This window comes from Lethenteron reissneri, chromosome 46 (genome assembly GCF_015708825.2).
Source record: "Lethenteron reissneri isolate LAM-NWPU_2019-01 chromosome 46, ASM1570882v1, whole genome shotgun sequence".
NCBI classification, from domain to species: domain Eukaryota; kingdom Metazoa; phylum Chordata; class Hyperoartia; order Petromyzontiformes; family Petromyzontidae; genus Lethenteron; species Lethenteron reissneri.
Genome location: NC_083824.1, coordinates 4654902 through 4680584, shown reverse-complemented (window position 1 = coordinate 4680584; position 25683 = coordinate 4654902). Strand labels below are relative to the sequence as shown.

At 48.2% G+C, this 25683-nt stretch overlaps 2 protein-coding genes across 2 annotated transcripts in view; both read left to right on the top strand.

The window, feature by feature from the left end:
• Window positions 1-433: 433 nt before the first annotated feature.
• On the top strand, window positions 434-14655 carry AS3MT (arsenite methyltransferase). Its single transcript, XM_061570922.1, has 10 exons — window positions 434-512; window positions 4278-4408; window positions 5973-6123; window positions 6266-6402; window positions 8042-8111; window positions 8671-8752; window positions 10439-10570; window positions 11063-11211; window positions 12023-12139; window positions 13135-14655. The coding sequence occupies exons 1-10, from the start codon at window positions 480-482 to the stop codon at window positions 13213-13215; spliced, it is 1083 nt and encodes a 360-aa protein (XP_061426906.1). The 5' UTR covers window positions 434-479; the 3' UTR covers window positions 13216-14655.
• A 5469-nt stretch (window positions 14656-20124) lies between these two features.
• The window catches only part of LOC133354226 (lysine-specific demethylase 6A-like), a 30936-nt gene continuing 25377 nt past the window's right edge, over window positions 20125-25683 (top strand). Inside the window, exons 1-3 of the mRNA XM_061570907.1 lie at window positions 20125-20292; window positions 22960-23998; window positions 24644-24764. Of these exons, the coding sequence (XP_061426891.1) occupies window positions 20277-20292; window positions 22960-23998; window positions 24644-24764 (1176 nt within the window). The 5' untranslated portion in view covers window positions 20125-20276. The remainder of the gene's footprint in view (window positions 20293-22959; window positions 23999-24643; window positions 24765-25683) is intronic.

Below are 25683 nucleotides of genomic sequence, written 5' to 3'. Positions count from 1 at the left end.
GGGCTGTCGCCAAATCGGGGAGGCATTGCCTATGCAATGCTCCAGGAGCATTGCCTCTCTGCATTGCCTCTGCAATGCTTCAGGAGCATTGCCTCTCTGCATTGCCTCTGCAATGCTCCAGGAGCATTGCCTCTCTGCATTGCCTCTGCAATGCTCCAGGAGCATTGCCTCTCTGCATTGCGTCTGCAATGCTTCAGGAGCATTGCCTCTCTGCAATGCCTCTGCAATGCTCCAGGAGCATTGCCTCTCTGCATTGCCTCTGCAATGCTCCAGAAGCATTGCCTCTACATTGCCTCTGCAATGCTCCGGAGCATTGCCTCTCTGCATTGCCTCTGCAATGCCTCTGGAATGCTCCCGCCTCTGCTGCGTTCTCGCTTAAGCCACCCGCCCCCCCACCCGGAACCATCGCAACGTCCAAAGTCCTCCCGATGAACTTTAGCACAACAGCTGCAGCTGCTGCAGCAGCAGCTTCGCGCGCAATGGACGGACAGCAAATCCACGACAGCGTTAAGGTACACGGAGCCTATCGATGTATCACCAATTCACCACCACCACCATCATCAAATCCGGCATGCACGATCGATCCACTGCTGGATGAAGGGCTCGCTACGCCGTTGGTTGGCCATACTTCACCCCGTGCTGCAGCAGTGCGGGGCGGTGAAGGCGGGGAGCGGAGAGGCAGGGAGGCAGCAGGCGAGAGGGACACTGCTGCACGCACATGGCGCACTGCTCATCCAGCGGCAAATGATTTTGGTTATATCGGGAAAGTCGCGTAGATAGAAAATAAAAAATAATAAAATAATAATAAAATAACAAGAATAAAAAAATATTAAAATAATACAATAAAATAATAATAAAATATTAATAACAAGAATAAAATAAAAATTAAAAATATTAAAATAAAAACAATACAATAAAAATTACAAGAATAAAATTAAAATAATAAAACGTAAATAATGCAATAATAAAAATTGCAAGAATAGAATAAAAATAAATCATATTAAAATTAAAATAATAAACTTTACAAAAACTCACGACGTTTCGCACACGTGGCAAGTTGGGCAGCGAGCGTGCCACGCCGCCCCCCTGACGAGGCACCCAACGTCGAAGCCAGTCCCAGACGTTTGCTCGCGTGTCGCCGACCAATCGCTGCTGCCAGGAAGCCACGCACGCCACGCACGCGCTCTGCCCCACGCACGCGCTCTGCCCCACGCACGCGCTCTGCCCCACGCACGCGCTCTGCCCCACGCACGCGCTCTGCCCCACGCACGGTGGACTTCTTTCGCGCCGTACGCAGCTCCACCGCGATTATGGGAAGGTGCCAATGCGGCTGATGGGGGGAGGGTCACAAAAACAAACTTCGTTAATCTTCTTGGTTCTTTCGGTAAAGTCACGTAGAAGGGAAATAATAAAATAATAAAAATAAAAAAACAAACTTCGCTAATGTTTTGCGTGGAGGTACAGATTAGTGCGGGGGGGCGGGTGGGGTCTCGGATTATTTTGGTTGTCGACTCAAAATTATTTTAGTGGCGTCATTACGCCGTGCATTGCTGTACTGGCCAGGTCAGAATGTGTGTGTCAGTGTGTGTGTCAGTATGTGTGTTAGAATGTGTGTGTGTCAGTATGTGTGTCAGAATGTGTGTGTGTCATAATGTGTGTCTGTGTGTGTCTGTGTGTGTGTCAGTGTGTGTGACAGAATGTGTGTCTGTGTGTGTGTGTCAAAATGTGTGTCTATGTCAGTGTGTGTATGTCAGAGTGTGTGTGTCAGTATGTGTGTCAGAATGTGTGTCTGTGTGTGTGTCAGTATGTGTGTGTCAGAATGTGTGTCTGTGTGTGTGTCAGAATGTGTGCCTGTGTGCGTGTCAGTGTGTGTGACAGAATGTGTGTCTGTGTGTGTGTCAGTGTGTGTGTCAGAGTGTGTGTCAGAGTGTGTGTCAGTGTGTGTGTGTCAGAATGTGTGTCTGTGTGTGTGTGTCAGTGTGTGTCAGAATGTGTGTCTGTGTGTGTGTCAGAATGTGTGTCAGAATGTGTGTCTCTGTGTGTATGTCTTTGTGTGTGTCAGAATGTGTGTCTGTGTGTGTGTCAGTGTGTGTCAGTGTGTGTGTCAGAATGTGTCTGTGTGTCAGTATGTGTGTCAGAATGTGTGTATGTGTGTGTGTCAGTGTGTGTGTCAGAATGTGTGTCTCTGTGTGTGTGTCAGAGTGTGTGTCAGAATGTGTGTCTGTGTGTGTGTCAGAATGTGTGTCTGTGTGTGTCAGTGTGTGTGTCAGAATGTGTGTGTCTGTGTGTGTGTCAGAGTGTGTGTCTAGTGGGGAGCGGTAGTGCAGCGGTTAGCGCGCTGCTCTACGAACCCGGCGACCCGGATTCGATTCTCGCCCACGGCCAACACCAGTGACGATTATCTAAACGGGTCCTGGGCCTCCCCTAGGTCGACTCAGCCTTATATAAGTACCTGGTGGCGATGTGTAAACATCACCACTCGGGAGACTATATGGGGGATCTTTGTCTTTGTTATGGGAAGTGTGATGGTCGGGTCAGTGTGTGTCAGTGTTGATGGGAGGTGTGTGTGAATGTTCATGGTCGGGTCAGTGTGTGTGACAGTGTTCCTGTGAAGACTGTCTTATTAATGAATGTGTTGAGTGTTTTGTCGTTTGCACATCACTGCCAATGCAGTTTAGTAATGGACAAATATCGTTTGCGTGCCCTTATTAAGTGGTAGGCCCTTCGTGGATGTGGCATACAGGTTCCCCGCGTCTCATTTACAAGGAAGAAGCTCACACAAATAAAACATTTACACTTCCAAGCTCAGAGTTCTTCTTCACTGGCGGCCTCTTGTCGCCTTTAGTGAGGCCCCCGACAATCCACAAAGAGTGAAGTCACCCCCCCCCCCTCCATCGTCAGCATTGTGTGGCGGCCCTCACACTGATGATGTCTTATCGGCGAAAAGTGGCTCCTCCTCTGAGAATGACTGAAGAACGCGGCCCGAGAGTACTGTGAAGTACAACGTGGCGTATCCGACTCGAATGGGCGGATATGTGAACATCCGGTCAAAGTGACAGCTACACCACCGTGGACATATATTCAATCACTGGACAAAAATACAACGCCAGCTGCTTTAAGCACGGGGACATGCTTTGGCTGGGCCTTGCAAGTGAGCGAACGTACGCGCCATCAAGAAGACATGACCGTGCGTAAAATGATCGGATTTAGTTTACGCCAATGGAGAACGTCAGTGACAACTCCGCGCATATGTAAAGGAGAGCCGACACGAGGTTGCAGGGGGTTCGTCCTTTCTTTCTTCCCCCAGTCCACACTCGTCCCCAGCCTTCTCCGTCCGTTTCCTACTCGTTCTTCCCCAGTGGCAGGCTCCTGCAAAATCTCTCAGGGGGGGCAAATGTCTGGATGATTGATAAGGATAAGGTCCACCCATGCAATGGATAAATTAACAGCTTAAGCATGTAAAGGCAACTTCACTACTTGAATATTAATGAAAAATAAAGTGACTCTTACAATACATCTCCTTGTTTGTTTCTATACTCACTATTATTACAATCCACTCAGTTTCTTTTATTCAAGATTCCACTAGGTGGCGACAAATAATATTGTTGACTGAAACGTGCTTACGTATGATGATGTTAGCACGTTGGTGCGAGCCCTCCCGGAAGCCATAGAGAATGCATTGGAGCGCCTGCCGTTCGAAAAAAAAACATCTTTGAATGTAAGTCTATGGGAACACTCTGGGCGATTCTCAGCCAGAGTGAAATCGCCCAAAAAAAGGCGGTACTCCACAGAACGTGACATGACGCTGATTGGACTATATCCAGAGGCACATTAACGGCTAGCGTAACTCTGTGGTTGAATGAGATTTTGAATGTGATTGAAAAAGTCCCTTTCACACTTTGGCGGTGCGTCGCCCAATCGCCCTAATGAAGAAACCGCCCCTGTTCTTCCCCCTTTCCCAACAGTTCTCTCTCTTATATCTCCTCGCCTGCTCCTCCCCCTTCCACTGTTCCTGCTCCACTGTCCCCCTCCTTTTGGTGGGAATCCTTCCCCTGACATCCCTTGCACATATACTCTGCCCTGGCTGTGGGCGGTTAATCGGTCGGCGCAGATATGACGGTCGGATACGTGAGGTTGCACTGTAGGTTTATTGACCCCCGCTCACTCTGATATCTCGAGATAATTATTTTACAGATGACTCCCTGTTTCCGTGCACGATTTGCAGTGTCTATGCGCTCACGGATTGAACGCGTGTCGATCTCTGTGCGCGTAAATAGGACTACTATGGCAAGAAGCTTCAGACCTCCGAGGATCTGCAGACTGATGTGGCGTGCACCCTGCCTGCCAAGAAACCCAGCAAGATGATACAGGACGCGATGGCTCTCATACACCCCGCCATCATGAGCAGGTCAGTCACATGCAGAGATAAACACGGAGATCTCCAGCGTAGGCTGGTCGTCCTTTTAAGAAGCTACTTTGCCCAACGGGTCTGCATGTACAGCTTCCCAGGGGATACTGTGGAAGACAGAGCGGAGAGAGATTAAACGGACAGTGGTCAGTATTGGAAACACAAGCACAGAGCGATGATTGCATCAATGTTCAAAATACCTTTTGGCAGACGTTGGAATTTTCTTTGGTAAGGTCACCTAATTCCTGCCCCAAACTCTGCTCAATGGATCCACCACGAATCAATTTGATTGATTGATGCTACGACGCTCATCGATTCATGGCAGCCAACCCGTCATTCATTGGCTTCCTCATCACTAATATATCGGTATTACCATGGCCATAGTTCTAATAAATTTCATATCTTGATACCTCTGCTAATGTCAAGGACTCAATTCACTAGGTTCACCGTTACGTACATGTTATGTATATCGTTTATTGTTACATTTTAATCACAGTTCCTATGATTACTGTTGCTACATTGTTTTTATAGCTTTATTTTGGTGATTTCGAAACCATGGTTAAGCCATGTTTCTTGCGGAGATGCGGTGTTTTTTTCTGGAAGATTTGCTGGTTTATCCAGGATGTTTCTGTTGCGCGTCGTCACTTTAAGATGTTCTCTGTTCATATTTTGGTTGTTGCGGCTGCACCCGACTCAAGAGCCGCATGGCTCACAGGGCTATTCCTAATAAATGAAACTTGAACTTGAAACCAAGTCTAAGTGTGAGACTTTACAAGACTGTAGGGCCCAAGCCATGCCCAGTTCACACACTGCAGCAGGTGTGCATTTATTCAAGGCTGAGACAACCGAGGGAAGACCCAGGACCGGTTCAGATATTCGCTGCTGAAATTGGTCACGAGCAGCGAATCGAACACAGGTCACTGGAGCGCGGTGCTGGTCACCCACCCCCTTCAAGTTCAAGTTCATGTATTAGGTATAGCCCTGTGAGCCATTCTGCTCTTGAATCGGGTGCAACCGCAACAAACAGAAAACAAAAACATGAACAAAAAATATCTTAAAGTGAATATGTGACTAAGTGCAAACAGAAAATCCAAGAAAAGACAGCAAAATATTGCAGAAAAAAAATCACCGTACACCAACGCTGTGTGCAAAAATCCCAGTGGGATGCAAGTCAAACAACCAACAACAACCACAAGCCAACTTAGATTAAGGTCATCAGTCTAACTCTGTACTACAACAAACAAACATGGCTAAACCAATACACTTTTTGAAATCACCTAAAATAAAGCCATGAAAGCAATGAAAGTGATCATAGGAACTGTGACGGAATTTTCACAATAAACGACATAAACAACATGTACTACTATAGCTGGCTGCATGAGACTCTCTACAACAGCAGGAGCATCAATCGGAGTATTATCATTTTTCAATGCATCTATAAGATCAGCACACTTCGTGGGCCTTCATCGGTGTTCGCTGACAGCAATTGCCCCAACGGTCTGTTAAAGGCTCCGCGGGTGGATCTCTGTTTTCGCCTTCGTTGACTGCGTGCGTAATGCCTCAGGTACTTTGGCTGTGGCCTGGTGGTGCCCGAGTGTCTGGATGGCTGCTCCGTGCTGGACCTGGGCAGTGGCTCTGGCCGTGACTGCTTCCTGCTCGGCAAGCTCGTCGGAGCCCAGGGCAGTGTCACCGGCATCGACATGACGACGGAAATGGTGCCACAGTGACCCCCCCCCCCCACACACGCTCCCAAATCCCTCCGCTCAACCATGCACGCTCACCCCCCATATTTGTTGGAAGCATTAACTACTCCCTGTTTTCACAACGAAGAATTTGCTTCAATCCCCGTGACCGCAGATTGAGACGGGGAACGTGCACGTGGAATACCATCGCGAGCGGTTTGGCTACTCCAAGTCCAACGTGAATTTCGTCTCCGGTTACCTGGAGGAGCTGGGAGAGGCTGGGCTTGGAGAAAACACCTTTGACATTATCGTGTGCGTAAGGAGACGCGGACACGCTCATCGTTATTACTACTTATCACTATGCTTGTTTCACCAGGAAAGTCTCACCAATCCTCACGACTAATTTTCAGGAGTGTCCTGACAAGTTTTCGCAGGAGAGGGGGGCGATGATTGCTACGTACTGTAGATTCCAATTGAGTAATTTGCGTAATTTTTTTTCCCTTCAAATTTGGACCGTGACACCGGCGGTGCACGACGGCCTACCATTGCGAATCACGCAAGCTTATCGTTAATACTGCAGCGACACCGCAGTATTAATCAGGGCAGCCAATGCATTGGAACCACAAACCTTCGCAACAAGCGGCAAACGTCCTACCGCTGGGCCGCATCACCGCCTGGCCCTCGCAACCAGTCGAGAGCCGTCACGGCGTCACAGGAGGCGTGCGGAGTGTTTAGGAGTTTGCGGAGTGAGAAGTGGCACAGCGCTTCAGGCACCGGGCTCAAGGTCAGAATTAGAATATTTATTTACTAGCCTTTTGCCCGTCCTAGGACGGAAGCTGTAATATTTAGGACAAAAATTTAATTACATTCTTTCGTTGCAATATTAACTGCCATTAAATTTACACCAGCTATACAATGATACTCTGCTCAATTTTTTCCTAAATATTACAGCTTCTGTCCTGGGACGGGCAAAAGGCTAGTAAATACATATTATAATTCTGACCTTAGGCCAGCAATGGTGAGCAGATATCTTAACCGGGCCTCGGAACCCCCTTCACCAACCGGCACTGACCAGTGTGGTGAAGTAGAGAAAAACGACCTCTAGATTTGAAGCTTTCGTGACTGCAAGGATTCATATTCTTAGGTTTTTTCGGTAAAGTCACATAGGTAAAAAATTAAAATTAATAAAAGTAAAAGAAAAATAAAATAAAAATCACGATGTTTCGGAGGCAACGCAAGCCTCCGTCTTCAGGTGGAACCGTCAACAGCACGATAGCTGTATCAAGTGAGAATTTCTCTCACTTGATACTTGTATTTTACTTTTATTAATTTAAATTTTTTACCTATGTGACTTTACCGAAAAAAACCTAAGAATATAAAACGACCTCCCCATGTATGTACGTAAAGTAAAACCTTGGATTGCGAGCATAATTCGTTCTGGAAACGTGTTTGTAATCCAAAGCGCTCGTATATCAAAGCACTCGTATATCAGTTGTGATCACGTGACGCTCGGCAGACAAAGCGTAGACACGTACTACTCGTATTGCAAGACCTCGCTCGTTTATCAAATTAATATTTATTTAAAAAATTTGCTCGTCTTGCAAAACACTCGCAGACCAAGTTACTCGCAATCCAAGGTTTTATAGTATGTTGAACTTAAATTTCGATTTAAAGCTTTCGTGACTGCAGGGATTCATCTTCTTGGTTTTTTTTATGTTGAACTTCTTTCACACCGTACGTAGTCAACCGTGCTAATCGGAGGGTGCGGGGGAGCCTTCGTCAGGCGGTGGATTGACAGAGGGCCTTGAAATGTGTTGGAAGATTCGTCTAAAATGTGGATTGTGGTCTCAGGATGTATAATTCCACCGCTGGTTGTCATCCCACCAGCGGAATGAGAATACTGGACGATATTGACTCTGCATGTGCGATGTTGTCTTGATCTGCGTGCCAGCTCCAACTGCGTCATTTGCTTGTGTCCAGATAAGAAGCTGGTTCTCAAGGAAGCACACAAAGTTCTTAAGGTGGGCGGCACGAGGCGCACACTAGAGGTTACGGTTTACGGCCGCTGCTGCAGTACGAAGATCTCCAAGTTTCCGCCCTTAATGTGTTGCAAGGCCGTAATTATAATATATATTGGGACACACACACATCCCCCTCAATAGTCAAATATGCTCAAAATAACCCCCCCAATATATTGCTATTAAATAGATTTCTGTTTATATGATTGTGGTTATGGTTGTACTTTATTAATCCATAATCTCTGCCATTACATACAGTGAAACAAGAAAAGGTAAAACATTAAAAAACAGAGCAATGTAATACAATACACTATTAGACATTATTGTAAAATAAAAATCCATACCATGTCTTAGTGAATTTTGTAATATTTTAGGCAGGAAATGGCAGGAAATTCGTTTTCAAATTTATATTTTTTTTGGGGGGAGGGACCCCTGCAAGATTTGGTCCCCCCCAATGTTGACTCTATGGCTACGGCCTTAATGTTTTGGCATGCGCGCGCGTGTCTGTGTGCGTGTGTCACACGTGTGTCACGCGTGTGTTTCACGTGTGCATTGCCTGCAGACGGGTGGCGAGATGTACTACAGCGATATGTACGCCAGTGCTGTCGTGCCCAGCGATATAAAGTCAGACCCGTGCCTCTGGGGTACGTACGTGTGTGTGTGTGTTCATGTCAGGGGTGGGGAACGTCTGGCCCGCGGGCCGTATAAGGCCCACGAAATCATTTGGTGTGGCCCTGCCAAGGCAACCGCAGGCGGGACTCGAAATTCAATAAATCTCGGAGCAAACCTGGAAAAGCAGTTGCGAGTAGCAACATCATCAATACCAGCTAACATCACACGCCTCGCCAAAGAGAAGCAGTTCCAGCCATCACATTAGGGGTGAGTTAATGAAATGTTTGATCAAATATAACAGTCAAATTTTTAAGTTGATAATGTTGTATGGCCCGAGAATGATGTTATAAATATCCAAATGGTCCTTGGCAGAAAAAAGGTTCCCCACCCCTGATTAATGTGCACGCACAAATAGTATGGGCTTACGGCCGCCACCTTTTCCACTGTAAAGCAACCCAGCAAGTCTTGTACCTTAACGTCGATGTATGTATTTTAACTATTTAACAATTTGCTACCCAGCATCTGTGTCAGTAGAGGGCAGTACAGCCAACATCCATCCCATGCTCCTAACACCTCTGGCTTCAACTCACACTGAACCGGCGTGGTGAAGTATAATAACAATGATAATAAACGAGCGTTTTTATACAGAAGCATCATTGTTGCGAGCTGCATCTAACAACGCTGTGCAGTCCACGACACATTGAGGTGCATGCATACACTGAGTAGGTTTCAGCCAATTAATAAGTTGGAGGAAACCGGAGCACCCAGATAAAACGCACGCTTGCGTGCGAGGGGGCAACACACTATCCCATACAGATGGAGCAGATGGAGAATAGTTCCACACTTTGCTGTAGCGTCTTCTCCTGGTCAGCCAGGGCATGGCATCCTCGATGCCGACGGGAAGGGAGTTTCGCAACAGTCTGTGTGACCCACCAACCCTGGCTGACTCCACACTGCTGGATTGCAGGCCACGTGGTTAGCCACCACCGCCCCAAGTATGGTCAAATAACCCCCGTGACTTGCACAGTGTGGGGAGGCCCTCATCCAGCGGTGGATTACTGCCACTATTTTGACTACTATCTTTATTTGATCAGGCAAGGCTCACTGAGCTATGTAGCTCTTTTTTAGAAGTGACCTGGCCACCACAACTGATAGCTCGACAAAGTGGCTTATCACGTGGAAATTTATAGCAGCCAAATACTCTGAAACGCATTTTTCTAAATGTGGAGGGTAAAACCGGACACGGAGAAAAATCAACAGGGAGTCTTGATTTGAAGCTTTCGTGACTGCAGGAATCCATACTCTTTGGTTCTTTCGGTAAAGTCACGTGGGTAGAAAATAAAATAAATCACGACGTTTTGGGCGCAACACAAGCGTCCGTCATCAGGTGGGAAAGCATGGTCTGCTGCTGAAGCAGACTGTTTTAACAGTTTTAACAGTCTGCTTCAGACTGTTTTAACAGTCTGCCTCAGCAGCAGACCATGCTTTCCCACCTGATGATGGACGTCGTGATTTGTTTTATTTTATACCCACGTGACTTTACCGAAAGAAGCCAAAGAGTATTAACAGGGAGAACATGCAAACTCCAAATATACAGCCGTCAGGGTTGCGATCGAACTCACGACCTCTTGTATACCAGGCGAGGCAGTTAACATCTCGCCGCATACACACGAGCACATGGCATCATTGCGTCGCCTGGTCCTTGTGTTTCTCTGCAGGGGAAGGGATGGGTGGAGCCATGTTCTGGAAGGATCTGATCGGTGTCGCTCGGGCCCTGGGGTTCAGCCGCCCCTACCTGGTGACGGCGAGCCACATCACCATCACCAACGCCGACACCTGCAAGAAACTGGGTGCGTCGATTAACGGGTGGCGCTAACCCAGTCGGACGTTTTGGCGGTTCGCTGGTGCAGCATGACACACCGGTCCTCTTCTTGGTTCTTTCGGTAAAGTCACGTAGAAGGGAAATAATAAAATAATAATACATAATAAAATAATTCTCACGACGTTTCGGCCACAACGCAAGCAGCCGTCCTCAGGTGAAGAACAGGTCTTAGAGTCGCGGCATCTCTTCAGAAAGGTGAGACCTGTTCTTCACCTGAGGACGGCTGCTTACGTTGTGGCCGAAACGTCGTGAGAATTATTTGATTATGTTTTATTTTTATTATTTTATTATTTCCATTTTACGTGACTTTACCGAAAGAACCAAGAAGATGAGTCCCTGCAGTCACGAAAGCTTTAAATCGAAATTTAACCAAAGAGTAATTCCTGCAGTCACGAAAGCTCCAAGTTAAATATAAGTCTCATTCTCGTTTGGGCCGCAATACCGTGGGCCATGTCTCCAGGTCCCCTGCGCTACGCCTCGGGCACGTACCGAATGTTCAAGCTGCCATCGGAGGGGACCCTGCCTGCACCTGGAGCCCGAGTCACGTACCTGGGTTCGGCCCCAGACTGTGGCGACACGCTGGCGTTCGACCACCAGCACACCTTCCAGGTGCGTGCTGCTCGCTAACCGTGCTCGCGCAGCGTTACACATCGAGATGCGGCATCGCAAATTATTTTCACCGGGGGTTGCCGCGATATGTGTTTTCACAATAAGATATACGATACGGCATTTCAATTTGATTTCGTTTGACCAGGTGAGTGTGTGCCACCTCGCGCGCGTGGGTTCATTCCAGGTACTCCGGTTTCCTGCCGTATGTAAACACAACCCCGGTGGCGAGGTGTTATCACCTACGAGTATGCAGGAGATTGTGCGTTCGATCCCGACCCCCAACGATGCCTGTTGTGTATTTGGAGTTCGCGTGTCCTCTCTCTCTCTCCGTAGTCGTGTGGATTTTTCACCAGTTTTTTTTAATAAATGTGTGCTTTTCGAGCTAATAACTCAGTGCGCTTTACGTGGTAGTTAAAATAAGTATACATTTGTCCGACAACACCAGAGAGAGGACCGCAGAGCTTTGAGAGGGTGGAGGGGTGAATTTTTGCACCGGCTCACTGCCTTGCTTCTGCCTCTGCCGCTCGTCTATGGTTCCTGCTCGCGGCTCTGAGCTGCTCTGTCGTGGGGTTATCATTTGTGGCCTGGTGCCTTTTTGAATAAAAGCTACACAGCCCAGTGGGCCTTACCTGGTGAAATAAAACGTTTAATTTTAGCCTAGTCTCTTTGATAGGGAGACAAACACCGGGCAGCGGCGGCGGCGCAGCGTTAGGAATTTAAATGTATAAATCATTGTCGTGTGGATGAAACGGAAGAGCCGGCCCGTCTGGTAGATCGTTCCGTCCGCACGGTTTTGTGTCTGCGTCTCTAGCGCGGAGAGCCCGTGGCGGTGGACGCGGAGTTGGCGACCGTCATCCGCACCTCGCGCCTCGCCCCGCACTTCACCGTGGAGCTCGGTGAGGGCGCAGAGTCCTGCACAGGAACTGCGGTGAGAAGCAGCGTCAAACACTGCCAACAACAGCACCACGCGCAGCCGCGGAATTGCCGAAGGGATTCACGCAGTGTTCGTACACGTAACACAAGCACGCACGCACGAAGTCTCCCTCTCTCTCACACATGCAAAGACAAAGATCCTCCGTTATAGCCTTAACAGATTGTTGGGGCAAGTGCTGTTAGCGAGTAGCACCTATTAAGGACAGCATGGCATACTAGAGGGTGGGTGGCCAGCACCACGCCTGGATGCCTTTGTTTTCCCAGTGCCAATGTTGCCACACCACCTTAGGTACCCCTTTAAGGCTGAGTTGACATAGAGGAGGCCCAGAACCGGTTCATATATTCGGCACTGTTATTGGTCGTTAACGGGAATCGAACTTCGTAGCGTAGTGCGCTGACCGCTGCACTTTGGCATGGTGCGGGTTTCAGCACACGTTCGCACGCCATGCTGGCCTTCATAGGTGCTCACACCGCGCTACGCACCAAGTGCCCCAAGCTTGATTCTCAGCCACGGCTAACATCAGTGGCAAATATCTGAACCGGTCCTGGGCCTCTCCTAGGTCCACTCAGCCTTAAAACGTTAAATTAGTACTTGGCCTGTTGTGTAAACATCAGCACTGGGGAGACAAAGGAGGCTGGGTGTGGTGCTGGACACGTCACCCCCGTCAAATGTACATATGTACGTAGCCGACCATGCCAATCGGAGGTGTGGGGAAAGGCATCTGAACACAAAAAACAGTTCTAAAGAAATGGGTTTTCAATCTAGATTTAAAAGTGCATATCTCCAGTGCCCGAATATCGGAAGAGCGTTCCAGACGGCCGCAGAAGCGCATCTGAAAGCGCGCGGTGCGGTAACCGTCTTTGTCCGATGGCTAGTCCAAAAAAAATGTGCCGTACAAGTCATCATAGGTGCTTGCCAGATATCACATGGCCCAGCAGCCTGTGTCAGCGACATCGGGGGATGTGTGTGTTGGTGCTTGTGTGTTGCAGGATGACTCCCGCATGGACCCCTTCTCTCTGGCTGCCCAGCTTGGGTCCTGTGTGAGCAAATGCAAACCCAAGAGCAACTGAACAAATCGGTTCAAGTCGAAGTTGTTCGAGTGCTGTCGCGTAATATTGCTCGATGACAAAACCAGACTTGTGATGAAAGTTTAGTGAGGGGCCTATGATAACAAAGTCAAGTTAAATTTGTTTAGCCAGGTGGGAACTTAAACTAAACTAATATTTGTATTCTTAGGTTTTTTCAGGTAAAGTCACGTAGGTAAAACATTAAAATTAAAAGGCTCAGCCTCTTAAGCCTCACCTTACCATATTAATAAAAAGTGTGCCGTACTTGGCCCTTCCCCCCCCTCTCCAACCATTATATATACGGAGTGGTAGCTCTTGTAATCTCTCATTTACTTGATACAGCTGTCGTGGCTGTGACGGTTCCACCTGAAGACGGAAGCTTGTGTTGCCTCCGAAACGTCGTGATTTTTATTTTATTTTACTTTTATTAATTTTAATGTTTTACCTACGTGACTTTACCGAAAAAAACCTAAGAATATGAATCCTTGCAGTCACGAAAGCTTCAAATCTAGAATTAATATTTGTATTTCACCAGAAAAGGCCCACTGAGCTATGTAGCTCTTTTTCAGAAGCGACCTGGCCACAAATGATAGCTCAACGAAGTGGCTTATTAATGGGGAGATTTATAGCAGCCAAATACTCTAAACGCCGTAATGTTGATTCTAAATGTGGAGGGAAAAACCGGAGGACCCGGAGAAAAATCCACGCGACCACGGGGAGAACACGCAAACTCCAAATATACAACAGGCGTCAGTCGGGATCGATCCCACAAGCCTCCTGTATACGAGGCGAAATAGTTAACATCTCGCCACCGTGGCACCCTAAGAGACCCGAATACATCTCATTTGCAAAAGTGATTCTGGGTCACACCAAAAACAACTGTTATCATATGAGAAATTAAGAATATTGCACAAACATAATTCCCTGTAGTGCAAATGGGCTCGGGCAGATAACAGCTGTTACAGAGGACACATGATACCTGCCGGCTGTTGTCACGGGGGATGAAAAGCCGCACATGGCTGGTTAAATTCGGACTGAGGACCTCGGTCTTGCTAGCTTAGTTTTTCCAGCATTGTATTGATTCCCTGCGCCAGTAAATATGAAACGCTGGTCCAACGGTGGCAACCACGTGCTAATGTTGATTCAACGTTGCATGTCTTGTTGGGGGGGTAGAGGGAGCCACTTAAGTGACCCTACTAATCTGTCTAATACAATAATCACCACAATAACTTATTCGGTTATTAATGACAGCCTTGATTGCTTTGGTTAATATCTTACGTTTTTTCAGTTACATAATGCAGTTGTGATGATTTTAATATTTCATCTTCTTGGTTCTTTCGGTAAAGTCACGTAGAATGGAAATAATAAAATAATAAAAATGAAACATAATAAAATTATTCTCACGACGTTTCGGCCACAACGCAAGCAGCCGTCCTCAGCTGTCTTCCCGAAAGACCTGGTCTTCACTTGAGGACGGCTGCTTGCGTTGTGGCCGAAACGTTGTGAGAATTATTTTATTGTTTTATTTTTATTATTTTATTATTTCCATTCTACGTGACTTTACCGAAAGAACCAAGAAGATGAATCCCTGCAGTCACGAAAGCTTTAAATCGAAATTTAATATTTCAGTTTACTATGTGTTCCTCCAGTCTTACCGACAAGTAAAAACTGACGAGTTGCAACATCCAACTTCTTTTCAACGTCACGTGATGTTTGTCGCTCAACGGTTGTGCCACCTTATGCAATGAATGCAGCAGAGCATGCTGGTTGCACGAGGTTGTATGTTAACAAATACATCTTGCTCCATATACACTCTATTGTGGGAGAAGCTACAGACAAGCAATTCTTCGGTTAAGAAGTTTTGTTTAACACGTAGACTTTCGCGACCAATATCATCCATAATAGAGGTTTTTTTTTTAGATCGCGTAAATATTTACACAATCTAACCCAAATATGTATGCGATCTAACCCAAATAAACCTATATTAAGAATGGTTTTCATGTTTGTTTTAGTGTCTGTGCGAAATATCCCTCTTAACTGTGATATCACAGATAATTGGATGAATGTAGAAACTCATCTGTGTCTGAAAGCACACTCAAGGAAGCTCTGTTAACTGTTACTTTTGATTTAAACCTTTCGTGACTGCAGGGATTCATATTCTTGGTTCTTTCGGTAAAGTCACGTAGAAGGGAAATAATAAAAATATAAAACTTTAAAATTTTCTTGCTGTGGATTTCACACCTGATGATGATTGCTTGTGTTGCAGTCGAAACGTCGTGAGAATTGTATTGTTTTATATTTTTATTATTTTATTATTTCCCTTCTACGTTACTTTACCAAAAGAACCAAGAATATAAACTGTTACTTGTTAGGTCTGATCATCTACACAAAGTACTGTATGATGATAATAATTCACAACCCAGTCGAGGAGAACAAGCAACTTTCCACTGAGCGAATGTTGATTAGGGGCATTTTTATGGTCGCTTGCTAGTTTGTTCAAATTAGTAATTTCCTCAACCGAGAGCCTCAGTGGTGGTAAAGTGTCGGTTTCCGTGCTCGTGACCACGTCTTCCTGGAACCGTGGCTAGCTTCAACCAGTGGCATTTCCCTAGAACAAAATTTCCTCTCCACACACACGAGGTTACAAAACGCGACAATCGGTTCCCCCAAACAGCTGACGTCTTAAATTTCGATTTAAAGATTTCGTGACTGCAGGGATTCATCTTCTTGGTTCTTTCGGTAAAGTCACGTAGAAGGGAAATAATAAAATAATAAAAATTAAACATAATAAAATAATTCTCACGACGTTTCGGCCACGACGCAAGCAGCCGTCCTCAGGTGAAGAACAGGTCTCACCTTTCTGAAGAGATGCCGCGACTCTAAGACCTGTTCTTCACCTGAGGACGGCTGCTTGCGTCGTGGCCGAAACGTCGTGAGAAATTATTTTATTATGTTTAATTTTTATTATTTTATTATTTCCCTTCTACGTGACTTTACCGAAAGAACCAAGAGTAACAGGTCTCACCTTTCTGAAGAGATGCCGCGACTCTAAGACCTGTTCTTCACCTGAGGACGGCTGCTTGCGTCGTGGCCGAAACGTCGTGAGAATTATTTTATTATGTTTAATTTTTATTATTTTATTATTTCCCTTCTACGTGACTTTACCGAAATAACCAAGAAGCTGACGTCTTCTACACCCACACTGCCCAATCAGGCGCGAGGTGTAAACAAACCGAGCAAAGGCTTAGGGCCCCAAGAGGCTCAAGTGGCACAGGATTCATTAAAAATAAAATTGAGTGCGGTCCAATATCAGCTCGAATTCAAATCCTAATAAATATAAATACGCAATGACTATCTTTTCTGCATCTCTCTTTCATCTCACTGCATCTCTATGCCACTCTACGTTTTTATTATCTCACATATAATATACTCTCTTCTGTCACCTCACTAGGAGCCAAAATGTACTCTGCTTAGGGTCCACAGAACAAAGATCCCCCGTGTAGCCTTAACAGATTGTTGGGGCAAGTGCTGTCAGCCAGTAGCGCCTATGAAGGCTGGCATGGTACACGAGGAGTGACACTACGCCCGGCCGCCTTTGTCACCTGAGTGGCGATGTTTACACGCCGCACTAGGTACTCATTTGATGCTGAGTAGACTTAGGAGAGGCCCAGGACTGGTTCAGATAATCGTCGCTGGGAATCGAAATTGGGTCGCCAAGTTCAGACAGCAGCGCTAACCTCTCTGTGCCACCGCTCTCCACAGGGCCCACCAAGCCACCAATGCGTCCACGCGTCAAGTTCAACGACGTCGTTCTTGGTTCTTTCGGTAAAGTCACGTAGAAGGGAAATAATAAAATAAATGTATTTATTTTAAAATGAAATTTTTAATTTTTTATTTAAAAATAAATTTTTTATTTAATTTTTTTTTTATAAAATAAATGTATTTTTATTTTAAAAGAAATTTCTTATTATTTATTTTAAAATAAAATAAATGTATTTTAAGTTAAAAATAAATAAATTACTTTTATTATTTTAAAAAAACATTAAATAAATAAGTTTTATTTTAAAATAAAATAAATTAATTTTATTATTTCCCTTCTACGTGACTTTACCGAAAGAACCAAGAATATGAATCCCTGCAGTCACGAAAGCTTTACATCGAAATTTAAACGACGTTCACCAGGAAAGCTCATCAATAACTTAAATACAACTAATTAACGCCCATAGTATTATTTTTTCACTCGCAGTAAAGTTGACCATTTTCTTGAATTGCGTAGAGGGAATGACTCACGATGAAGGTGGGCGGCTCGCCACATTAATTCCCCTAACACGTGTTTACGACTTTTCTTTTGCCCTCTTGCCACAAATGTGAGCTGCGGTTTTTTTTACTCGGCATGTCACCAACAAATTCCCCGACACGTGTGCAGCCCGCTATGCCACGCGTCTCTCTCTCTCTCGAGGGGCGTTGCGATGCTGGGCGCAGAATGTCGAAAGCCTCGGGTGACCTTTCCAAAGTCTGTAAACAGATTTTGGTGCCGCAGATTAAATATAGAAGATTTATATTAAACACGTTTTTCAAGAACACGACGATGCCATTAAAAGGAAAAATATTAAACGGGCAAAAGTTTCGAGGAATGACCTTTAATTTTTTTGCAATGAAGTGAAGATCCATTGTTTGAACGTCGCCTTTTATATTTTTTGTTATATGAAGGCCACTGTGTTATTTACGAATGTGTTAAGTGTATTTTGTGTTGATTGTGCTTGTGCACCACTGCCAAATAATGAGTTTGGCTGAAATATAGACCCATCCGTCTCTTCTCATGAGAATGCCCAGCTTAGAAGTCACAGACTCCCTGCTCAAATAAACATCGTCATTTCTCCTGGCGGCCCTGGTGGAAATTCCACATTCCCATGCCGTGTAAAATATGAACATTATAATACGCAGCCCTGCTGTAAAACGTTCTTCACGCCACCGTTGGCCTACTCTTCCACGCTGGCCCGATGTCTTTGGAAGAGGTGTGAGCACTCACTCGTTACCCCACCAACACATCGACCCACTGTGGTGGTAACCCGTCAAGGGATTGAAGAAACTTGCAACCATTGTTCTCGACTGCCGCGCCGGGAGATATAATCGAACCGGCGACGTCTAAGGGGCCGTCCATAAATGATGTCACGCGATTTTGGACGATTTTGGACCCCACCCCCCCTCGTCACACGGCGTCACAAAAAGTCAGACCCCCCCCCCCTCAAATATGACGTCACAAAGCTCTGCCCCCCCCCAAAAAAACCATTTCCATTTTGAAAATAAAAAATGCTTCAAATCGCTTAAAATTATTGTCATTGTAGTGCGTATTTAATGTGGCGCTGCACTCTGGTGTTGTAGGAGTGTTGTTATAACAATAAGTGTTATAACAATTCTATATTTATTTAAAGTTGCATTTGTGACGATGTATGACGAGGGGGGGGGGGGGGGTTGAGAAATGTGACGTCACATCAAAAAGCGCAACTTTAAATATAGACAACACGTTCTACTTAATTAAATATACTTTGTAATAAATGTTTTCTCCTACAACATCAGAGTGCAGCGCCACATTAAATACGCACTACAATGACAATAGTTTAAAGCGATTTGAAGCATGTTTTATTTGGGGGGGGGGCAGAGCTTTGTGACGTCATATTTGAGGGGGGGGGGGTTTGACTTTTTGTGACGCCGTGTGACGAAGGGAGGGGGGGGGTCAAAAATCGTCCAAAATCGCGTGACGTCATTTATGGACGGCCCCAAATGAGTATCTGGTGTATACATTGCAATTGTGGATACAAAGGATGGTCGGGCGTGGAGCTGGCCTTCATAGGTGCTCGCCAACACCAATGTGAAGAGCTTCATAGATCATCGGATTCCTCCAGTGTAGACACACACTCCGATTCTGCCTGAACAATCTGTTGTAAGGCTACACGTGGGTTTGTCTTTGCGGCCGGATCGAGGGGGCTAAACGGGCACGGCAAGGGCTAGAGAAGAGATGGAGTGATGTGGTGCAGGAGGACGTGGAGCTGAGTGGGTGAATGGGTGAGTGAGTGTGTGAGTGACACGAGCTAGAGAAGAGATGGAGTGATGTGGTACAGGAGGACGTGGAGCTGAGTGGGTGAGTGGGTGAGTGAGTGGGTGAGTGACACGAGCTAGAGAAGAGATGGAGTGATGTGGTACAAGAGGACGTGGAGCTGAGTGGACTTGCCCATGACTGATACCAGCGGTGTCAAGATCGGCCTCTGTGGAGGAGGCTCGTGAAGTACGCTGCTACTGGGCAGTGCCAGGCTAGGTGCACCTTGAGGCTACTGGGCAGTTGGAGGCTGTCGCCCTCCAGCAACAACGGAGGGCGGAGGAGCGACGCTCACAACAACGAGCGGAGCGCCGGGTGGCTAAAGCACAGCAAGTTGGCACAGTAGGGGGCACAGGTGGTGCATCAGCCAGTCATCTCGGTCATCTCGGTCAGTCGACCCGTGGCACCTGCTGGGTCTGCCCCGTGACCTCCTGCCAGCGGGCGTTCGACACTTCACGTGGTAGCCTCAAGGTGCACGTGGCCTGGCACAAGCGTCGTGGTGACGTCACCGCCACTTAGTGGCGAATGGCGGTTGTTGTTGTTGTTAGCATGCAGCTGGGGCTGGAACAATTGACGCTCGACCTGGCGTGACGTCACAACAACAATCCCTCGGGTTCTCCCTCGCGAGATGACGTCATCCGCGCCTTCCCCGCGCGCGCGTGCGATGACGTCCGTCACCCCTTCAAGCTGCGCGATGACGTCACGCCGCCCACCCCCACCCACCCCCACACCGCGTCGACGTCACCGCTCGCACGCGCGGTTTTTTGCTTGGGGCTCGCGCCGGACGCGTGACGTCACCGACGCCATAGCCCCCGTGACGTCACGCGGGCGAGTAGGAGACACGCGGTGAGACGGGCGGAGGAGGAGGAGGCGGCGTCGTCGTCGTCGTCTGACACACACGGAGCGGAGAGAGCGGAGAGAGAGGAGGGAGTCACTCGCGAGGCACAACGCGGCGGAGAAGAGAGTCAACATGGCTGGGATACCAGGTGAGACACAAACCTCGTTCGCCGATCAACAGCGTTGCCTCAAAGTGCTGCCGCTACCAACACGACGCGACACGGTGGTGGTGGTAGTGGTGGTGGTGTTGTTGATGTTGGTGTTGGGGGGGGGGGGGGTGGGGGGACGACCCTCAACAACAACAACAACCGCGGAGAGACAGCGACACAGCGAACACTGCCCGGCAACCGCGGGGTTCTATCGGCCAAAGGGAGCGGTGGGACAAGCGAGGCGTCCCCGGGTTCTTTGTTAACGCGGCCAGCCGCACTGCCCCGAGTAGACGCGCAGCAGATCGAGGGGAGCCGCCGTCGTCCGCTGTCGTGAGTGAGGGAGGCTGAGTGCGCTGCTGAGGGGGCATTACGGTACCCGCTGTGGCCGCCGTGAAAGTCACTCGAGCCGCGACTCCCCTTAGCGTTATGCGCCTCTACTACCCCCTCCCCCCCCCATCGATTAATCGGTTGCCGCGTTCGATGAATCGATTTGTCTCTTGGGACTTTGTCGGTTCACTTGTTCGATGACCGGAGTGGGGGGCCCCCAGCCACCTCCTCCTCCCCTCTCTCTATTCTTCGCCCCCCAAAGTGGTGGCTGTGATTGTCTCCATGGAGAGGTCGTCTCGGAGTTGGGCCCCTCTGTCATCTCCATTGTGCTCACGCAGCTGTCAAACCAGACGGTTTAGCCCGTACCCTTGTGCAGGGGAAATGTAATGTTTAGGTTCATACGGCGAACAGCCGTTTCAGTACGGGCAAAATGTTTTTTTGTCTATTTTTTGCATTTCTATTTGTGTATAGTAGTGTATAGTGTAGTATCGTAGTGTATAGTAGAATACTTGTCAACCTATACGGTTTACCCCGTATTCTTGTACAGGGAAATTGAGTTTTTAGGTCCATACGGCGTACAGCCGTTTCAAGACGGGCAAAAAATATATATTTTTTGTCTTTGCGTTTCTCCCTTGTGATGGTACTTTGTAGGGTGAACGTTGAGATTATATAAGGGGCACGGGATGACCACTACGGTCTGAATTGGTCTGTAATAAGGTAGGGCACCGATAAGGGGTTGACAGGTATGTAGTAGTGGAGTGTATTGTATTGTGTAGTGTATAGTGTAGTGTATAGTAGTGTATAGTGTAGTGTATAGTAGTGTATAGTGTAGTGTATAGTAGTGTATAGTGTCGTGTGTAGTAGTGTATAGTGTAGTGTATAGGATGAACGTTGAGATTATATAAGGGGCACGGGGTGACCACTAAGTTCTGAGTGGGTCTGTAATAAGGTAGGGCACCGGTAAGGGGTTGACAGGTGTGTCATCATCACCAACCATGGTCTATCCACTGCTGAGTGAAGGACTTGACACGTCGCTTTGACTCGCGGGCTCGCGATGGTCGAGTTTTGTTTTCTCTCCACGTGGCGTTTGGAGCCGATGAGAGGGCACACGTGGGTGGTGGTGGTGGTGGTCACGGGTGACCGTAGGGAGCACAGTTGGTGCGTCTGTCACTCATCTCAGTCAACTCATGGCGTCTGGGTCTGTCCCGTGACCTTCTGGCGAGCCTTTGACAGGTCACGTGGACTCAAGGTGCTCGTGCGATTGCAGTTTTGTCGTCAGTCATAAGCCAGGGTCTATCCGCTGCAAGATGAAAACCCATCCCATAGTCGTCACCGTCACTCACGGTCTCGTGATGCTGTAACCTGACATCGGAGCTGATTTTATTGCTTCATCTAAAACAAAAATATTTTACCAGGTAATGCCCACTGGGCTATGCAGCTATTTTTCAGAAGCTTCCTGGCTACAAATGATAGCTCGACGAATTGGCTCATCATCACGTGGCCATTTAGAGCAGCAGCAGCAGCAGCCACCTCCGAGGTGTTTTCCCCTTCTTTGGCTGCCCACTCCGTCGTTAGCCTCGGCCTGCGACAGAAGTTCTACATCGTCCATGCACGAGCCATCGTCGCCACTGGTGATGTGTCGTCGTCCTGTGCGGCCCCACTCAATCAATATTTAACTTTCGATTGCTCTTTCTTTGATCCACTTCCTGTCTGGCTCCAAGTCCAAACGGTGCACCTTCTACTTGTTTAGTAACGTGCGCCCTTCCCTCTTCACTGTTGATATTCTCTCTCTCTCTATCGTCAGTGCCCAAGTTTTGCATTCATCTTTAATAGCGGGTAATAATAGACTGTGTGAAAAAATATGAATGGGTTTTACACTTTCTGCCAATGGAACAAGAGGTGTTAAGATGGACAGACTCTAAATTAATTTATTCGGTGTTTGAACATCGTAACGCCTCCTGTTTAATTGCCAGAATGGGTAAAATCTATTCTTACTTTTCATACCAAGGCATCAAGTCTGCATTAACCACACGTGCATGTGGCAAAGCATGCAACATTATTCTTATTTTTTCGTTACTTTTCATACTGGCAAAAAGTTCTCATAGAAATAATACGCTCATTAAAATGTGTTTTTTTTGTTGCGGTTTGTTGCGGTTCAATTAAATTATTGTTTATTTTTTAAGTCACTTCCATCTTTTCCCCTGACTCGCAACAATAGCCATCACTCTGATCCCGGTCCGCCTTCAGTCATTGAACGTTATGGCGGAACCCCGGGGTCCCGAATAAGTGGAAGTCAAAATCGTCATGTCTAAGCATTGTATCTCTCTCTGTGTTCCACAGGACGATTCTGCCACGATTCCGCAGCATCTCGGCGGTGGCAGATCCAGTCGTGCCCTCTGACCTCGCACTACATCATCGTGTGCGACGACGACAACGACGACAACAACAACGACGAAGACGATGACGACGACGCCGCCGCGTCGGGGGGCGAGCGCTGCGATTGGCCCAAGCGGCAGGAGGAGGCGGAGGCCGAGCCGATCCTGTCGCTGGAGCAGATGGTGACGATCAACCCTCCGGACGCGAGGACCGCTCCGCTCGCCCCGCCCGACGCCGCGGCGTTAGCGCCGGAGGCCGACTCGGCCGGGCGACTCACGCCGGACGCCTCAACGGCCACGGCGGAACACGCGCGGCCCGGCGTCACGCTGCTCCTCAACGCGCCGCCCACGGCGACGTCGCCCGGCGCCGCCGCCACGGCCGCCTCGGCCGCCTCGGAGGGCGACCGGGCCGACGATGACGGCGGCGGCGGCACGGGGGGGCAGTGGGACCCCCCCACGTCCGGGAGCCAGTCGGGCTGCTCGGCGGGCGCCGGGCGCCCCGCCAACGGCGCCGCCGTGTTCCAGTGCAGTCCCGAGCGCGCCAGCTCGGTGTGCACGGAGCTGTCGTGCGACCTGCCCACGCACTCGTCGTGCGACCCGTCGTGCGACTTCTCCAGCGAGCCGTCGTGCGACTCGGCCGGCGATGACGCCAAGGAGGATAGCGACGGTGGTGGCGGCGGTGGCGGCGGCGACAGCGGTGACGGCGGCGACGGTGGCGGCGGTGGCGACGGCGGCGGCGGTGGTGGTAACGGTGGTGGTAACGGTGGTGATGATAACACTGGGGAAGGTGGTAATGGTGGCGGTGATGGTGATAGTGGTGCTGATAGCGGTGACAGTGGCGGTGGTGGTGGTGGCGGCGGCGACGGTGATGCTGATAGAAGTAATGGACAATCAAACAAGGCAGGGGAAGAATTGAAAGGGGACCGTGAAGACCTGCCTCCGGAAGCAAAGCTGAACGATCGGCTGGGAACGTGCGACTCTGCGGAATTGGCTCGTATTGCCAGGTACACGGGAAAACGGCCTTTCGCTTTCACATTGTGCTTCATTCACACGAACATAGACTCTATCTGGACACGTGCTGGCATGGCGATGGTAAAAACTTACATTTTTCCATCTCTAAGACTGAAGGTCGTTGCATTATCTTTGCTTCTATTGCTGTCCGTATGTTCATGACGGGGAGCGAGTCGGGCAACATAACTCTCGTAAAGTTGATCCGGTTTGGACCAAACTGTCGTACACAGTTGTGTTGCCGTTAGGGTCTTGCCAGAGAGAAAACTGGCCAAGTTGGTCATAGCGTTGCCCAAAAGCTTGGAGACAAAACAAACAGAGCAAAAAATAACAATTAGCGAATATGCAAATGAACTCTGCCCAGGCGGCTACCCATCAGCTTCCACACTTCTAATCAATACTTGCAAGGACAAACACACGTTAGAAAGCATTACAAAGTCTGAATGTACAAAGTTTTTACTTACATTTGCGGTGAAATTTCTCACGTCATCGCTTAAAACGGTTGTGAACGAGCACTGAATGTGTTCTATTTGTTTTAGGCATCTTTTCTAATTTTAACACACGAGCCTTGCCGCGTCGCCGCGCAGTTCCGCCTACGTTACGCGCTGATCTCACGTGCCATCACATTCCTGTGCGCGCAGGAGAACGAGAAAGTGCGGCAAGGTGTGGCACATCTGCCGGAGTGGGAACGTGCGACCGCCAAACAACCCTTCCCTGGAACTGCCGCACGAGGCCCTCCACCCAAACACCGCCAGCATCTACGTACGTCCCGTCACGCGCGTACCCACGCGGCGCACGTGCCGCCCCCATCGCTTTCTCTCCCCTTCCCTCCACCCCCCCCCCCAACCGTGTCGAGTGGAGGAGGATGTGCGACACGCATTGGTATTTTACTCACGCAATCTAAACCCAAAAATAGTGAATGATTAATGTTTGTTCCGAAAGCCCAGAGGTCGCAAACGGGTTTTGATTCCTTACCCGTACCTGTACCAGGCCGCACCAGGGTCGCAAACGGGTACCCGTACCCGGCTGTACCTTTACCCTACCCGTACCCAGCAGGGTACGGGTAGGGTACGGGTATCGGGTACCTGATTGCGACCTCTGGGATGAAGCCATGTTGCAGCCGCGGGTGGGTTGATTCTAGGAACTTGAATTGTGAGAAGAGACAAGATGTTGGGAAATGAGTGACAAACAGTTACTCACCAGTGACTCACGGTCTACCCGTACCCGTACCCGGCCGCACCAGGGTCGCAAACGGGTAGCCGTACCCGTTCCCGGCCGGATACGGATAGCTGGGTATCAGGTAGGGTACGGGTGTCGGGTACCCGGTTGCGACCTCTGCGAAAGCCCCTGTGTTGTATTTAGCTTAGAGGGTGGTACACACTTAAGCTGCACTTTCAGTTCCATAAAATATGAAAGTTGATGGAAGTGACTATGACACTTGCCCTGATTTTTAAGATATTTTCTTGCTAAAGCTGTGCATTGTCCCTTCAGTGCTACTGTAAAGCCCTGATGACAGATGCATACAGCCCTACTTGCTGTCCTCCCACCTCGAGCCTCGTTCCACGAGCTGGGGTCTTGTGCTTTGTACTGGCTCCCATATCTTCGTGATGGGACACAAGGCGAATGGAGACATCACAGAAACTTACCACGATCCATCTCTTATACTGAGCCTTTCTTTAAA

What these genes read in the sequence shown, in the direction of transcription:
- AS3MT (XM_061570922.1), top strand. Translation starts at nt 480, where the DNA reads ATGGACGGACAGCAAATCCACGACAGCGTTAAG. An exon ending in AAATCCACGACAGCGTTAAG is followed by an intron (nt 513 to 4,277) that starts GTACACGGAGCC and finishes GCGCGTAAATAG; the next exon opens with GACTACTATGGCAAGAAGCT. An exon ending in CACCCCGCCATCATGAGCAG is followed by an intron (nt 4,409 to 5,972) that starts GTCAGTCACATG and finishes GTAATGCCTCAG; the next exon opens with GTACTTTGGCTGTGGCCTGG.